Source organism: Cyrtonyx montezumae, unplaced genomic scaffold (genome assembly GCF_038088225.1).
Source record: "Cyrtonyx montezumae isolate F1298 unplaced genomic scaffold, pur_monq_1.0 scaffold_32, whole genome shotgun sequence".
Taxonomy (NCBI): domain Eukaryota; kingdom Metazoa; phylum Chordata; class Aves; order Galliformes; family Odontophoridae; genus Cyrtonyx; species Cyrtonyx montezumae.
The window spans coordinates 4,511,202-4,527,760 of record NW_027072037.1 but is presented as its reverse complement, the minus strand read 5'-3'; the positions used below and the strand labels follow the sequence as shown (position 1 = coordinate 4,527,760).

General features: G+C 46.6%; 1 protein-coding gene and 1 long non-coding RNA gene across 4 annotated transcripts in view; one reads left to right on the top strand and one right to left on the bottom strand.

The window, feature by feature from the left end:
• The window catches only part of XIRP1 (xin actin binding repeat containing 1), a 29,855-nt gene extending 13,296 nt beyond the window's left edge, over nt 1-16,559 (top strand). The window contains exons 6-9 of one of the 3 annotated variants that reach the window (XM_065744978.1): nt 5,363-5,520; nt 7,005-7,058; nt 8,758-13,735; nt 13,943-16,559. In XM_065744978.1, coding sequence (XP_065601050.1) covers nt 5,363-5,520; nt 7,005-7,058; nt 8,758-13,735; nt 13,943-16,449 — 7,697 coding nt within the window. In that variant the 3' untranslated portion in view covers nt 16,450-16,559. Of the gene's footprint in view, nt 1-1,928; nt 1,948-5,362; nt 5,521-7,004; nt 7,059-8,757 lie in introns of those variants that run through there. The other 2 variants (XM_065744980.1, XM_065744979.1) reach the window with 2 other exon arrangements.
• Nucleotides 47-3,327, bottom strand: LOC136053982 (uncharacterized). The gene is made up of 3 exons (XR_010622697.1): nt 2,787-3,327; nt 608-709; nt 47-277 (listed from the first exon to the last, which is right to left on the bottom strand). It is a non-coding gene; the product is annotated as an uncharacterized LOC136053982 (long non-coding RNA).

Below are 16,559 nucleotides of genomic sequence, written 5' to 3'. Positions count from 1 at the left end.
AGTGTTACGAATTCATATAGTTTTTGTTAGTTATCTAAATGTGATCAACAGTGTTCTTATCGCTGGTGAGCAAGGGAAAATTTCAGTTCTAACAGTCAACTGCTAGCACGTGCAGTTATAATATAAACAGGTGACCTGAACGAAAACAACCAAAAATCAGATGACTTTAAAAAATAAAAAAAAACATGCTTACAATTGCTTCTCTTTCCCGTAATGAAGCCAATTCACAGTAAAACAAAAAGGCCTGAATTTGAAATCCTCACTGTCCTTTGTAGAACTGAAAACGAGAGAAAACACTGCAGTTTGCAAACAGAGCAAAGCGTGATCCGGAAGCCAGGGTGTACCCGTGAGGGTAAACAGGATGCTTCAGAGCATCATTGGTCCTCGCTTTTTCTGGAGGCTGCCTAAAATCCCATGAATGCTGCCCACTAAAGCTCTGTCCCACGGTTTTTTCACCTTTCTTTTGGGAAAAGCCACACGCAGCAGTTTGTCATGTACTAAAGCCTTATAGCAAGCCATGAAGCCAATGAGAAATGGCAAGAAATGCCCTTTACCCCCCCCAAACCCTCAGCCTCCCCACATCCCCACAGCACCCAGGGCCACTTACCTATAGGCAGCCTCAAAACAGGGCAGTGAGGACACTCTGCTCCCCTCGGTGTGCATCTCCTTCAGCTCAGCATCCCCAGGACCAGGGCCACGAATTCACAGGCTGCGGGCAGAGATATAAACCTGTCTCTGCTGACTGAGCACCACCAATGGGCTGCTGGGCTCCTGGATTAAGCAGCAGCACTGGTTTCTCAGACAGCTTTTATGAGTGCTCACCCAGCCAAGCAAATTACCTCGCTGGGATTTGAGAGGCTCTTTTGTCACAGGATAGATTCTCTGAGAGGCAAAGATGGGAAGAGAGTGGGGTGGGTGTGATTTGGCACTTGCATTTCCCACACGTAGGGATAGAGGTGCTTAGGAATGGGGTTCTCTCCTGCTTCCAGCTCCAGGAGGGGACAGGGAGCTGCTGAGGTCTCACCAACATGTGTACAGGGGATAAGCAGGTGGGAAGGGGGCACACATCCAGCACACAGGAGACCTGTTGGTAATGACCATCCAACTGGGGGGTCCATGCTGGTTCACTTCCATTCTCCTGGAAAATGGAGTCCCTGCTACAGTGAAAGGAGCCATTGCATTCCTGCCCTGCTTTTACAGTGCTCAGAAGCTCTGGGACATGGGTCCCTTTGCTGCCACTAACCTTCAAGAGTTAGATTTTGGTCTCGTGGTGACCAGGTAGGGGCATGACAGGAACATGGAGACCATATCATGTCCTGTGGTGTAGAGCATGCCAAGTCCATGGAGCACAACTAACACAAAGCAATGAGGATGGAGTTGAAGTTTTTTATGCAGAGCCATAGAATCACTGAATCATTTGAGTTGGAAGAGATGGTTAAAGGCCACCTAGTCCAGCTCCCCTGTAATGAACAGGGACACCTACAGCTCTGTCAGGAGAGAAACGTGAGGCTGCTCCTGACTGTGTGATGGAGGTTGCTTCTTTCAGCTGATTTTGGGACAGGATGCTTTCTGGAGCATCACTCTCTTGGGCAAGCAAATGGGGGATCACAACAGTCCAAAGCTTGCACCACGAGCCCTTCTCTCTGCTCACAGCTCCTGCAAGCTCCCTGCAAGCTGAGCCGAGCTAGGTCCCATTACACAACCCCACAGGATGTCAGGAGTGGGCCTGCACAAAGGGCTTTGCTTAGCAGCTGTGTTTGCTCAGGATGGCTGATTTTGGGAGCAAAGCCGATGACATGTGGTTGGCCAGGCAGCCCAGGGGATTCAGTGCTGAGCTTGCAGCTTCCTTTTTTAATAGGTGACTCAGGCACTCTGTAGCTCACTGGGGTTGGAGGTGGGAGCCAGGCAACAGAGAGTGCCAGCCGTGGCCGTGGCGGACACCAACAGGTGGGTAGCATGCTTTTTTTCTGTAGGATACAGCAGTTGAAATAGGAAGCACAGAGAGCAGAGCTTCTGTGTTACCGGAGGGTTGGGGTTTTCTCAGGGGAAGGAGGGATGAAGCACTTTGTTAGGGGTTTGTTTTCTGCTTGCTGGGAGTTGGCTGTCAGATTTAACAGAGTTTGAAACAAAAGGAGGTGCAGTGTTATCTTCTGCAGGAGACAGAGCTGTTGGTGATTTATGGGCAATAGCCAAAGAGGAAATGACTGAATATTTAGATTAATCTGTGAGTCTTCTTCCCCCATTCTCTTTCCTTTCCCTTTCTTCCTCTTGTGTCTAGGAAAGTCACAACACAGGTCATGTACTGGGTCTCCATGCCCTCAGTCTTCCACACAACAAATCAAACGACAGCACCCTTACCCTGTCTGCACAACACCCTTTAGCATCCTCAGCTCAGAAGCTCTTGAAATGACAGCCCAGTTCTCTTGTTAGTGGGATTGAGTGTTGTTCTCCCTCTGCTATCTATAATTAGCAGTTTGGAGGGTGGCAGCATCCTGTTTCATTGGGCAGAGCCTCCTGGAGCAGCGCAGCTAATTATAGCCATCATTAAGACAGAAGTCCTGCGGCTTTTCATCCATCTGAGCCAAAGGATGAAGGAAGAAGCAGCTCTGAGGCTGTCTTCCACTGTGTGATTGGAGAGCTGCATCTAGCTCCATCACCTGCTCGTGGCTGCAGGGCACATTGCTGTGCTTTTTGCAGCATCCCCCCACCATGGCCCAACACAGATAACATCAGGTCACCGTAATGCTCACGTATCGGCATGCAGGAGACCATTAAACATTACCAACCCAGTTCCAGGATATGGAGAAGTTTGTGCTAAGTTCTCAGTGCTGAAGTGGTTAAGCACAGGGTTCCTGCCTTGATGTGAAGGGCTCTCAGCTCCTTACAGAAGGTCTTTAGGAGCTTTTTCACTGTGACCAAGACTTTGATGAGGGCTTATGCTCACTTTTCCAACTGGAAAGGTCACAAAATTGTGCTTGGTTTTCTTTTTACTTTGAAGCTAGTAAGGCTGTCTCTCCATAGCTCTCTCCATTGCTTATACTGGGAAGCTTCACCAAACCTCAGTGCCTTGCAAGGAGGAAAGCTTCTGGTTTCCCAATGGTTTGGATCCCTTTTGCCTTTTCAGTAGGAAATTCAGAAATGTAGATTCTCTGGCAAGATTTTTCAAAGGGGCAGCTAATTGCCCCATCCCTGTAGACACTCAAGGTCAGGTTGGATGGGGCTCTGAGCACCCTGATCTAGCTGTAGATGTCCCTGTTTGTAGCAAGGGAGTTGGAGCTCAAAGATCCCTTCCAACTCAAAATTGAGTCTATGATTCTATGATAATTCAGCACATGTTTCAGTGCTGTTCTCACAGGGCACGGCCATGGCAAGGAAAGACCATGAAATGCCAGGTACGTTCAGCATCTATTGCTTCATTTTTACTTTTCACAGAGGCAGATGTGTGCCTCAAACCTCCTAGGGAAGGGAGAAGTCTTCTACAGCAGGTAGAAGGGCAGGTGTTTAGAGATATCAGCACCAGCTGCTCTAAAAGTGGGTGTCACAGTGATGCCTTGACCCTCTCCTCCCCGTTTCCCAAATGTTGATCATCTTAAGATGTCAGAGATCCAGTTACATCTTGGTGGAGAAAAAAATGATACAGTCAGAGGCTGAATAATTCATTTTGATTCAGAGTCTGACCCACCAACAGTAGGAATCGGAAAGGAATCCAGTATTGACATGGTGACTTAGTTAGAAGGAGAGGAGTACATTAAAGAAATCTCTTCTGTTTCCTCTCCTCATGCCCTCATGTCCTTTTGGCAGAACTGAGCACCTACACCTGCACTGCTTCCAGCTGCTTCCACCTGGAACCAGCCTCAGCTTTGCATCAAAATGCCTTGGCACCTGCAGGAGCAGCTGGAACCAAGGACAGAAGAAACACTTGCAGGTGTCTGAGCATCTCAGTGGAGTCCTTCTGCTCTTATCTCTGTGTCTGTTCAGTGCTAAGGACTAACATGTCTGTCCCATAGGAACTCGTGTCTCTTTTGAAGCAATAGCTTCCAGGATCCTGTTAGTGCACGATGTTACACCTTGTCACCTCAAAATAAAAGCAAAGCAGATGTCCTTCAGTATTTCAGAGAAAAGCTGGAAAATCTGAACTCAAAACCTGGAAAACAAAGAAAGGAGTCATTAAGTCAGTTATTTACAAAATCTCACGATTTGAGGACTGAGATTTGAGGGCAAAGAATGCCAGAATTGCTGCAGTGTTTTCCATGTGCACATATTAACAAGTACATCAGCCTTTTCCTGGCTGTGCAAAAGCTGGATTTGTTGAGAGAGAGCCCATTGTTCAAACAGAAAGCATTGCAAATACCACACTAAATCCAATTGCATCAGTGCCAGCCTGAAAATAAAAAGAGAACCTTCTCGTGTTTTTGCAGCAGGAACAGGGAAACGACAGTCCCAGTTAACCCAGACAACTGAGGTGAGGCATGTATGTACAGGGGGGAAGCCCCCCCTGTTTAGGGGATGAAGGCCACAGGAAGGAGTACAGTGGGTTGGCATGAGGGTACATGGGCTGAGTATCATCCAACTGTGTGTGTGCACACCAGCAAGAGTTCTCCCTGCATACCTCCCAGGTTGTCTGGCTGATGGATCACCTCTTCCCAAAATAGCCAGCTCCTCCATGAACCAGATAGAGACATCCCCAGCTGGAGTCATCTCTATGGGAAGCATCTGAACAAAAGTAGGAGGAATGCCAGATATCTTGGATATGTCAGGAATGTCATGCTGGGCTCTAGTGGGGCTCTATGGGGGCTAGCTTAGATCATCACCATTCTAAAATAAGAGCTTGTTCCATGCTATGCCCGTGGGCAAGTCTTATAGTCTCATTGTCTCTTGGTTTCCTGAAAGGGAAAGAGGTGAAGATTAATGGATGTAGCTGCTTGCAAGATGCACTGATGGGAGAGTGAAGTCGACAAGGAGAAAAAAGTAGAAGTTGATTCCAGTTTAACATCTGTGGCTTCTTCACAACCTTCACATCACTTCTGTCTTGGTGATGACCTTGGCTGGGGATGCAGGGATGGGTGCAGGATCTGTGACAGGGGAAGGCAGCCCCACGGTAGGACAGTGGCACCAGGTCTGTGCCTGGTGGTTTGCTCTCATCCATTTCAGCCATGAGAGGAAAGCAAATGTCCACATTTTCTCCTTTAACCAATAACTGTATGGTGTTAAATTCAGGGAGAGGGACAAACACCTTGCCTGGGAGTCCAGGAGGAAGGGGCATGCAGAAAGCAGAGCCTTCTTAGAAGTACCCTGCTCGTGCCATGCCATGCTGTCACCCCTGTTTCACACAGCTCACGATGCCAACCTGTCTCTGTTTCAGATGAGAGGACACAGTCGTTTTTAGACGTATCAGGCAGCACTAGGCACTTACTTCATCAAGGACGAGGGAGATCCTCTTCGCTGTCTGTGAAGGAGCTGTCAGCTCGTTATCTCTCCCAGGCAGCAGCTGCTGCTGCTCACAGCAGCACTACACCACCGGTAAGAACCGCAGCATCCAAATGGTGTCCCATCCTTTGCAGAGGCTGTGAGAGGGCAAGGAAAAACACACCTGGCTTCACAGTGCTGGAGGAACATGGCATTTCATTTCCAAGAGTGACCAGGTTTCCTCCTTGTTTGCAAATAACACAGAAATATGTCATCTGAATGTCATATTGATGTATCGTATAAAAATATCACATTATTGTGCAGATATTAATTGCACTGCTGATACAAGTATGATATTTATGCTGTATATACACACACACATCTGCATCCAGTAGCTCATGCATACAGTGTTTTCATAAATATCTAATATCTGCATGTACATATCTGCACAATTACATCCTTTCAGAAGATATTCAGTACACAGCAACACGTACACCCTCTGCTATACCCATTCTCACACACATGAGTGGGTCCCAAATTCACCTCATTAGGGGAAAAAGGAAACGTCAGCAGAGGATGCAGTGATTTAATCATCCAGACCTGGCTGATCACTGAGTCATAGGATCATTCATGTTGTACATGTTACAAGGCACTAAGCTATATTTTTCTCTCTTGCCTGCCTCTGTTGGTCATGCAGGGTTAATAGGAGATGCATTTTCTCTTCTGGACTTCTGCAGGTTCATTTATGCTCCCTTCCACTCTCAGCCATCTGCAGGGTCCTTGACTGGAGATGCAGTCTCTTGAAAATGTATAAGGGTTTTGAACTGGAAGAGCCCACATTGAAGAACTCTCACCTGAAAATAATTAAGTGTAGACCATAACAGGGGAATTACAACTGCAATTAAGCAGGTTAATATTTCTTTAAAGGCTGTTCCAGGATCTGTGCTCATGTTGGACCGAGTCTGTACAAGAACCATGTGTCCTGCCCAGCAGCAAGATGCTGTGGGCCATACAGCTTGGTGAGAAGTACTTATTCACCAGAATCAGTACTATAGAACTTTCTAAGTAATCTGCATTGCTGTAGGGTGTTCAGGTTGAGAAAGAGAAGCCTGAGAAAAATTATCACAGAATCAAACACAATCAGAGAACCCATAGGGGTTAGGAGGGACCTCTGGAGGTCATCTAATCTAACCCTCCAGTAATAAAAATTTCAAAACAGATTTTAAGGGATTTTGATTCATAATGCCATTACAAAATGTAGATGTGTTTTGTCTTAAAAATACTGGAATACCACCAAAACTATAAGACAAAGCAGGCTTTGGATACATCACTGCTGGTTTTGGTTTCCCCCACACACACTGAACAAATGTGTTTGGGTTTCTTTTGCCGACTGAGACTTCTGGAAAAATGTCTGCTCAACTTGAGGTAGGATTGTTTTTTCCCAGCTGAGAATTGTCAGTGATCCCCCCCCCCAAAAAACCCAGAACACCATTGATTTCCAGTTCTCTAGAGTAGACACACACACACATATATATATACAGCTGTCGTATGTGTCTGTCTATGCAGTTTGATGTCATTCCTCCCCATGTCTTTTCCAGAGAACTGTGAAGGACAGCTCCACTCCATCTCTCAACAGCCAGAAAACAAGCAAGGTAAGAAATGTTAGAGATAAGCACTCTTATCTAACCAAATATTTGCAGATAGTGGTGGAGTGTGATTTAAATACCCACGCCAGACAGCGAGGAATGCTTTCACACTGAATATAACTAACAGCTTCTCAGCCCTTCCCCATGTTTAGAAGTCTATAGATTTAAAAAAATAAAAAATAATAATTAATAATTTTTAAAAAACCATTTTAAAAAGTGCATTAGAGGATTCCAAGTATGCCAACTTGTACAAGCAATTTGCATTTTACACTTGCTGCAAAATATGCTGGGTTTGGTTTTCTGGCTTGTTTGGTTTTGTTTTTTTTTCTTGTTTGTGTTTGCTATTTATTTTTTTTTTACTAATTTTGGACACTTATTTTTAGTGAGAACAATCTGTGTGTTAACAGAGTGAAATAACACTGCGCGCCATTGCTTTGAGCAACACCTAATAATATTCCAGGCATAACTCTACAGACGTAACTCCAAAGGCATGCCAAGGATCAGCAGATCTGTTTACTGAAAGGAAAGCCATCAGGATTATGGTCCTTTTTAGATAATGATTATAGGCTTCAAATACCTTCCCTTTGGAAAAACGCCAATCCAGTGCAGGCCGCAGGTATTCAGTTTGGCTGCTCGATGCTCAAAATTCCCAAGAAAAGGAGAAAGGTGCTGGAAGTGAGGCTCAAAGGCAGTCGAAACAACTGATGTCCAGTCTGTCATGACTCCATCTTCTGGTTGCTGCTGTACCTACATGGCTGAGAAATCCAGCTGAATTCAGTTTGAGTGAATCTAAATGTAAACTGGGATAGTTCACAGGCTCATGGGCCAGAATTACCCCCAGAAGAAAGGCTTAAAAGAATGTGAGTTAAAAGCCATTGAACTGTAACGTGTAACAGTGATATACTGGCTTCTGGCTCTGTAGCAAGTGAATTGCTCATTTTTACAGAGCAGGCCAAGTGTGAGCAGGTTTAAGGGAACCTGAGTTAGCCTCGCTCCTGTACAAGTCTTAAGTAATAAAAAAGCTTAATTTAAATCTCTAATCTCTATTCTTATGGAAGTGTTGATGTGGGGTACATGTGAGTCCAACTGAAGGAATCAAACATTCTTTCCATAGACCCCAGTCCTGTGCCATGGGCAATACCAAAAACCTGTCGTGCTAGCTGCCTACCCAAAAATGGGATGTCCTTACCAGCTCACTTTCATACTTTTATTTGATTCCCTCTCACCATTTTTACTCTTGAGATCTCCTCATAAATACCTCATTTACTTTCTCCTGGAGCATATTCTCCTGACCCACATTTGGAATCAGGAGGCAGAAATTAAGTCTTATCTTGCTACTTGGTGATAAGCTTTCTTTATGTCATTCTTGTGGTAGTCTCTCTTGCTGACAGTCCGAATCAGGCCTCTCTGTTACACTACAGCTGGATTGACACATGAGACTGTAGACTAACCACCACACACGCCTGGATTAGAGACCTTGCTTTAGAGCACGTTGCTGTGGAACCAGAGCTAACACCAAATCTGGAGTGTGTGCAGTGATATGATGCTTTGGAGTGCCGTGTGCTACTGAACCAAAGGTATGGAGCTCAGTAGATGCATGGAGTTCCCTTGTTGGGCTGTCTTTTCTTTTGGCATTCACACTACTAACAGCCAAAGGGCTGGGGGGCAAGAGATGATTCTGACCTTCAAAACTGTTTCTCTAAAGATGGCAGAACCTCAGAAATCATCTAAAGTAGCCATCAAGAAAATGGAAGAGGACTTACCTCCCCCTCCCATCCCTGGCTCAGCCCAAGTCATCGCTCCGGGGAGCCAGGATCCCAACCCACTTCCTGTGCCTCCTCCAAAGCAAGCCTTCTCCAAGTTCTACCAGCAGCGACAAGTGAATGAGCTAAAAAGGCTCTACAGACACATGCATCCCGAGCTCAGGAAGAACTTGGAAGAAGCTGTGACTGAGGACCTGGCAGAAATGCTTAATACTGAAGATCCCAATGCACAGGGATCTGTGAACCTGGATAAAGTTCTTCCCGGAGAGGTTCAGTCCATGCGCTGGATCTTTGAGAACTGGGCACTTGACTCTATTGGGGACCATCAAGCCACAAAGAAGTTGATGGAAGAAGAGATAATTCCAGGTGGGGATGTGAAAAGTACTTCTCTGAGGTTTGAAAACCAGTCAGTCAACGGGGACTATCTGTCAACGACAGAGAAAGTATCAGAGACAGACCTTGCCAGAGGGGATGTGCATACTGCCCGGTGGCTCTTTGAAACTCAGCCTTTGGACTCATTAAACAAACTGTACTCAGATGAAACTGAAGTGCAAGAGGCAGTCCTCAAGGAGCCTGTCCAGGGAGGCGATGTGAAAGGTGCCAAAGAACTCTTTGAAGCCCAGTCCTTGGATGCTATAGGACGCTGCTGCTCTGTGGAGGAGAAGAGCATCCTGCAGCTCAAGTCAGAAATCCAGGAGCTAAAAGGTGATGTCAAGAAGACTATCAGGCTCTTCCAAACAGAGCCCCTCTGTGCAATCAGGGACAAAACTGGAAACATTCATGAAATCAAGTCCGTTTGCCGAGAAGAAATTCAGAGCAATGCAGTCAGAACAGCTCGCTGGCTGTTTGAGACTCAGCCACTGGATACCATCAACAAGGACACTTCCAAAGTACAAATCATCCGTGGGATCTCATTGGAAGAAATAGGAAGGCCAGATGTCAGTGGAGCAAGGTGGATATTTGAAACTCAGCCTCTGGATGCCATCAGAGAGATTACTGTTGAAGAACAGGATTTCAAAGCTTCAACAGATTTTGTTACAGGAGCAGATGTCAGTAAACAGCGATTACTCTTTGAGACCCAGGCCCTTGATACTTTGAAAGGAGAAGCTTCAGAGAGTGTTGCAGCCAAAGAACAAGTCATTGGAGGTGATGTGAAATCTACACTCTGGCTATTTGAAACTCAGCCGATGGAAACCCTGAAAGACAATTTTGAGGTGGGTCGTTTGAAAAAAGTAGAACTTTCAGCAGAGGAGAAGGGAGATGTGAAACAAAGAAAACATGTGTTTGAGACCTGTCCCCTTGGCAGTATCTCCAAGGCATTCGAGGAAGAAATTTCAGCTGCCAAGACAGAAGAGGTGGTTAAAGGGGATGTGAAGTCTTTCAAGACCCTATTTGAGACTCTTCCCCTAGATAGTATCAAGGAGGTTGATGCGGAGCCTGTTGCCAAGGAAGAGGAGAAGATTCCACCTGGCAATGTCAAAGCTAATCAAATCCTGTTTGAAACTACACCTCTCTATGCCATCAAGGATAGCTTTGGCAATTTTCATGAAGTCACATCTGTAAGCAGAGAGCAAGTCATTAGTGGTGATGTCAAGAAGTACAAATGGATGTTTGAAACCAGGCCATTGGACCAGTTTGATGAAAGCATCAAGAAAGTGGACATAATACGGGGGATCACAAAACAGGAGGTGGTGGCTGGTGATGTCAGAACAGCCAAGTGGCTCTTTGAAACTCAGCCTATAGATGTCATTCATCATCAAGCCACACAAGGCGAGGAGTACCCCTCAGTGAAGAGGGAAATCTCCCAACGGGGTGATGTGAAGACCTGTAGGTGGCTTTTTGAGACCCAGCCCATGCACACTCTGTATGAGAAGGCTGAAAAGAAGCAAGAAGAGGATATTAGTGTGCCCCAAGCTGATGTGAAGTCATACACATGGATGTTTGAGACTCAACCCCTGGACTCTCTGAAAGGTCAAGAGGAGCAGTATTTGAGAGTCAGTAAAGCATACAGTCAGGATGAATTACAGGGGGTTGATGTCAAAACTGTCCGACACCTATTTGAGACTGAACCATTGGGCAGCAGTGTTTTCAGTGAAGCTGACCAAAAGAAAACCCTGCGGTACTCTAGCCGTGTGGAGATACAGTCTGGGGAAGTGTCCAGAGTGAAGGAATTCTTCGAGGCTAAGCCCTTAGATACAACAACAAAGCCAACAGCAGTCATCAAGGATGATGGGACAATTGAAGCTGGATCAGTGCATAAATTCACTTGGCTCTTTGAGAATTACCCCATGGACACCCTGAAGGACAGCTCTGAAGGCATCCAGGAAATCCCTCCAGCGAAGGATATCAAGGAGGGAGATGTTGGAGGCAAAAGGTTCGTATTTGAGACCTACTCCCTTGACCAAATCCATGACAAAGTAGATGAGACAGAGCTCCACAAGATCCAGAAAGACACCATGAGTAAAGCAAATGTCAAGTCCTGCACAATGCTCTTTGAAAGCCAACCCTTATATGCTATCCAAGACAAAGAGGGGGGATACCATGAGGTCACCTCCGTGCAAAAAGAAGAAATCATGAGAGGTGACATGAAAGGTGCACGGTGGTTATTTGAAACTAAGCCCCTGGATCAGATAAAAAAGGGAGAAGAAGTGTTTGTGATTAGGGCTGTCACCCAAGAGGACATCAAGAAAGGGGACGTCCAGGCTGCCCGGTGGAGGTTTGAAACAGAGCCTCTTGACTCTTTCTCGGGAGGAAAGACTTCTGTGCCCAGAACAGTAGATGATGTGCAGAAGGGAGATGTTCAGTCCAACAAGCAGCTCTTTGAGTCTCAGCAAGTGGGCCAGAAGAAGTATGTGAGAATGGTCAGTGTCAGTGATGTTCAGCGGGGCGATGTGAGGACGTCCACCTGGCTTTTTGAAAATCAGCCCGTGGACTCCCTTTATGGGGATGCAGACAGAAGCTCATCTATCAGCACAGTGCAAAGAGAGGACAGCCAGAAAGGGGATGTCAAACGCTGCACCTGGCTGTTTGAAACCCAGCCCATGGACACTCTTAAGGACCCAGAAGTGACAGTCAGTACTGGGACCCAAGAACCAATCCCTCGTGCAGATGTGAAAAGCACAACATGGCTCTTTGAGAGCACGCCCTTGGATAAATTCAGTGCTTCTGAATACAGCAGGGAAACAGAACTGAAAGAAAGAACTATGAAGGAGACTTTAGAGACACTTTGTGCTTGCCAGGCTATTCAGCACGATGGGATCCTCATTGAAGCCAACGATATGGAGAGCGTAAAGATGGTGAAGTACCAGCTCAGTAGCCCAGGTGCTCCAGAAATCCTGAAAGAAGAGATTGTGAGAGGCCATTTGCAAGGGATCATGCTGCAGCTCCTGCACAGAACCAATGTGGAACCACAGAGTGTGCTGGTGGAGGAGGACAGAGAAGGCAAGATCAAAGTAAGCTCATTGCAGCTACTGGACCAGAGTGAAGCTACTAAAGGCAAAGAGGACTTGAGTGGAAATATGGCTAAGGCTCTCCAGGGCCTCCTTAGTCAAGATGCTTCCATCAAAAAGGGGATGGTCTTACAGGAGACAAAGTCAGAATCAGTGAAGATGACCCTCTACTCCCTCCTGTTCCATTCTGTACAGCAAAAAGTTGTCAAGGGGGATGTGAAGTCAACGATAGGGAACCTGATGGCTTCTTCACAGGAGCAGAGGGCAACAGTAACTGTTAAGCGTGAGGACAATGAGAAGGGGAACGTCCAGCTTTTTGCGAGCTGCATTGAGAAGGGAGATCTGGACTATCTGAAGAACCTCCAGCAGGAGTCAGAGATACAGTCCCTCATCTCTGCCCAAGCAGGGCAAGGGGCAGCTGAAAGTGCCCCACGGGTTTTGCAGGGGACTAATACACATGTCTTAACAAACAAAGAACAAGCAGAGAAAGTAATAGTAGAGGCAAAGCCAGGGGCTCCAGAGGGAGCAAAAAAGGTATTTGTATGTGAAAGCATGGGCAAAAAGGGTGCATTAGAGAGAGAGGTGCATGCAGTGGGTGTGACAGGCCCCACTGTGCAATGTCTTGGGAAGCCCCAGAACCTGCCCACGGGGACAGAAAAGGAAGAAATCATGTCAGGGGGCCTAAAAGTAACCACAAAGTCAATTCAAAGGGTTGTAGATGTCAGCAAGAACACAGAGAAGGAAGAGTCCACATCTGCCTGTTTGAAGGAGCCCAAAGCCATGATGCAAGGTGTAGCCCAAGCCAAAGTGATAGCTGAGAGGAGAGATGTGGCTGGAGAACACAAGAGTTTGATGACTGAGCAAGCCAGCCAGAAGCAGTCAGAAGAGAAGGCCCTTGGGAGTGATCTCCAGGCTGCAATGCAAAGCTTGAGGCTAGCAACAGCAGAAGCGAGAAACATTCAACACCATGTCCAAAACAAGCTACAAAGGAACAGGGAGGAGGTCCACATGGCCTGCAGACAGCAGGTGGCTAGTATGCAGGAGACAAAGGCTGTTCAGTCAACTGTACATCAACAAGAGTCTGCATCTACCATGCGGGAGAACACCAGCACGGCCATCAGGACCACCACCACTAGAGTCCAGGAAGCATCCCAGACCCACACAAGTGTGTCTCAGAAGAGTATAGCATCACATAAAAAGGTCAGTGCTTCAGAGGAAGTACAGGGAAGACAACTATTGAGCCAGGAAAACCAAGTTGTGCCTAGTAGAGATGTTAGCATTAAGGATGGCCTTTATACTGCCACGCCAGTGAAAACCTATATAAACCCTTTCGTTGAGTCTGATTACAAAGAGCAATCAGTGCAAGAAGAAAGAGATGTTATTGTCAGAGGGGATGTACAGACAGCTATCAGAGCACTGCAAAGTGCCACCACAGAACAGCGCCTGGTAGAAAAGGAGGATGTTGTACGAGGTAATTTAAAAGCCACACTTCAGTCACTGGAAAAGTCTAATGTTAATGTCTCCAAAGGGGATTTTAAAGCTGCTATGATATACAGAAATGCAGGGCAGTCCTATTCTGTGTGTAAAAAGAAAAATGAGACTCAAGTCAATAATAACCAGACAGCTGTAGTGGCTTCAGGGTCGCAAGCTGATAATGACTTTCCTCCTCCTCCCCCAGTTGCTGTGATGAAAGCAGAACATTGTCCTCCCTCAACCAAAGCAACAAGAGAAGGTGCCCTTCCATTATTAACCAGCAAAGATGAAGCCCAAGGATGTTTTTCACCACTCCAGACCCCACTTTCTTCCCTCCCTTCTCTGTCCTGCAAACCCAGTGATCAGAATTCTCCAGAGAAGCCCAAGATTCCTCCAAAACCAGAAATTACAGCACCTCTGAGGAAAAAGCCTGTCCCCCCACCAAAACCCGAGCACCTCTTACATGAGGCATGTTCTGCTTCTGCAAATAGCAGCACAGACAGATCAACTAAGTCTATACCTCCACCTGTGCCTCCAAAACCTCCAGGCTTGAGGGAGATCGGCAAGCCAAAGCCTCCCCCAGCAGAGCTGCAGTTAAGTTGCATGGAAGTATGTGAACAATCAGGCCACAGGGAGAGTCAAGAAAAATGCTGCACTGTGGAGTCATCCATGGACAAATCTATCACAGTTCAGGGTCCTGAAAGAAAGCTGCCTAAGTATACTGCCAAAACACCTCTTCAGATGGCAGAGGAAAGGTACAAGGCAAGCAAAGGAGGACAAGGCAAGTTTGAACTGGACAGATCTAAGCCTTCAAAGCCAATGAAAAATGGAGAGGTTGGTTTTGAAGCCAAGCAAGGAATGTTGAGTGGGAAAGCAGCAGCTCCAAAAAGCTGTTCCCTTGAAGTAGTTCAGAAGCATTCTGAGTTGTGTCAGCAAGAGGAGAGATTCTCTTCAATATCACATCCAGCCTGTCCTGGTAGAGCAGAGACACCTGACATGCCAGGACAGACTGAGCCAAACACCTCCTCTGTGGGCCATGTCACTCCTCCAAAGAGAGGAGATGACATTGCTCAAAATGCCTCAACTAAGGTGGAAGGGGAATGTGTATATAATGCTTATGCGTCATGGGAAAGCCAGAGAGTCATGCAGCAAGTGAATGAAAGGAAAGAAACTAGTCATTCTGTGTCCTTCCATCAGCAGCTAAAGAATGCTTCCAAGGAGGAGCAACAGGGAAATAGTGGGCAACCTAAGTGTTCTGATGTGGAGGCAGAGGCACCTGCTCAGGAGAAACCAGTAGTTGTTATGAGAGAAAAACCCAAGAGAGAAACAGAAGATGAACGTCGGAAAAGGCTGTCAGTACACAAAGAGGAGATCATGAAAGGCAATGTCAAGGAGGCTATGGAGATCTTTGAAAATCTCAGGAGACAGGAGGAGCTGCAAGAAATCTTGACTAGGGTGAAGGAATTTGAAGAGGAAACAAGCAAAGTGGATGTGAAGTCACTGAGAAGCCTCTTTGAGAAGGTCCCTGACTGGGTGGTTTGTCAGAAGGCCCTCCAGGCCAAACAACAGGATAGGGCTGAGACACAGGCCAAGGATGACACTGACAGTGTCTCTTCAGTAGAGACAGTTTTTGGGGACCTGGAGAGAGCAAGTGCTGAGATTATCCACCTGAAGGAGCAGACACTTGCCCGACTCTTAGATATTGAGGAGGCTATCAAGAAAGCTCTTTATTCTGTCTCTAGTCTCAAGTCTGAGTCAGACATCACTGGGCTCTCTGGTCTGTTCAAAGAATCTCTGGGGAGCACCCAGAGCTCTACAAGCAGCAGCAATATCCGCAAAATCAGTATTGTCTCTAGCAAAGCCAGGCAAGAGGGAACCACGGTGGAGACAGGGGAGGCAGCAACTGTAGAAAGTGCAAAGGTGGCAGAAAAGACTGAGGTAACCAAGTCAGAGCTGGACATCCCCCGTCAAGATCATCCTCGTGTCAGCTCTCCCTCCTCACCTTCCTATATCACCATTGAGTCTGCTGCCAGGAAACCAGCAGAGTCACCCAGGACAGCACAATCCCCACAGAACATCCCTTCCCCAAACTGTCCGGATACTCCAGGAAAGAAAGGTGCTTTTGCTCAGGAGAGTTCTAACTCCGTTAACCATCCATCAGCTGGCTCACCTGGGCATGACACATCTCCCTTTCAGAAGAGACCAGAGCCCACTCAAACAAATGCTGGGGAGAACTCAATGAAGCAGCACACCCCTGCAAACACCAACCATCGGGTTGATGAGAAAGAGAAGTGCCCTCCAGACACCTCCAAAGGCAGTTGCCAGTGTGGGATGAAAGGGGGCTTGTCAGACTATTGCTCCCTGAACACCCCCAGCCCACAGAACCCACGGAGGCAGAAAAGCATCTTGGAGCTGAAGACAGGGCCTGATGGATCCAAGCTCTATGGAGCCACCCGGACTGTCACAGAGCAGTATGAGGAAATGGACCAGTTTGGAAATAAAATTATCACTTCATCTACCACAGTCACCAAGCAATCTGAGACACAGACTTCCTCCACATGTGGTATGAGCTTGCATCCCCAGTATGAAGTATCTGCATCACCCATGTTTCCAAGATACCTGAAGAGTCCAGGAGAAAACATCCACAGTGGCATTTTCCAGGAGTCAGGAGTGGTCTTTGTCACTTTTGGTAACTCCAGGCTAAAGAAATAGAAGATCCTGAAGAGCAAGAGAGAACTGTATAAAGAAGAAAAAAGATAGTCCGCAATAAAAAATTCTCCTGGTTTATCCAAATCATACACAGGGAAAGATCTACACCCTAA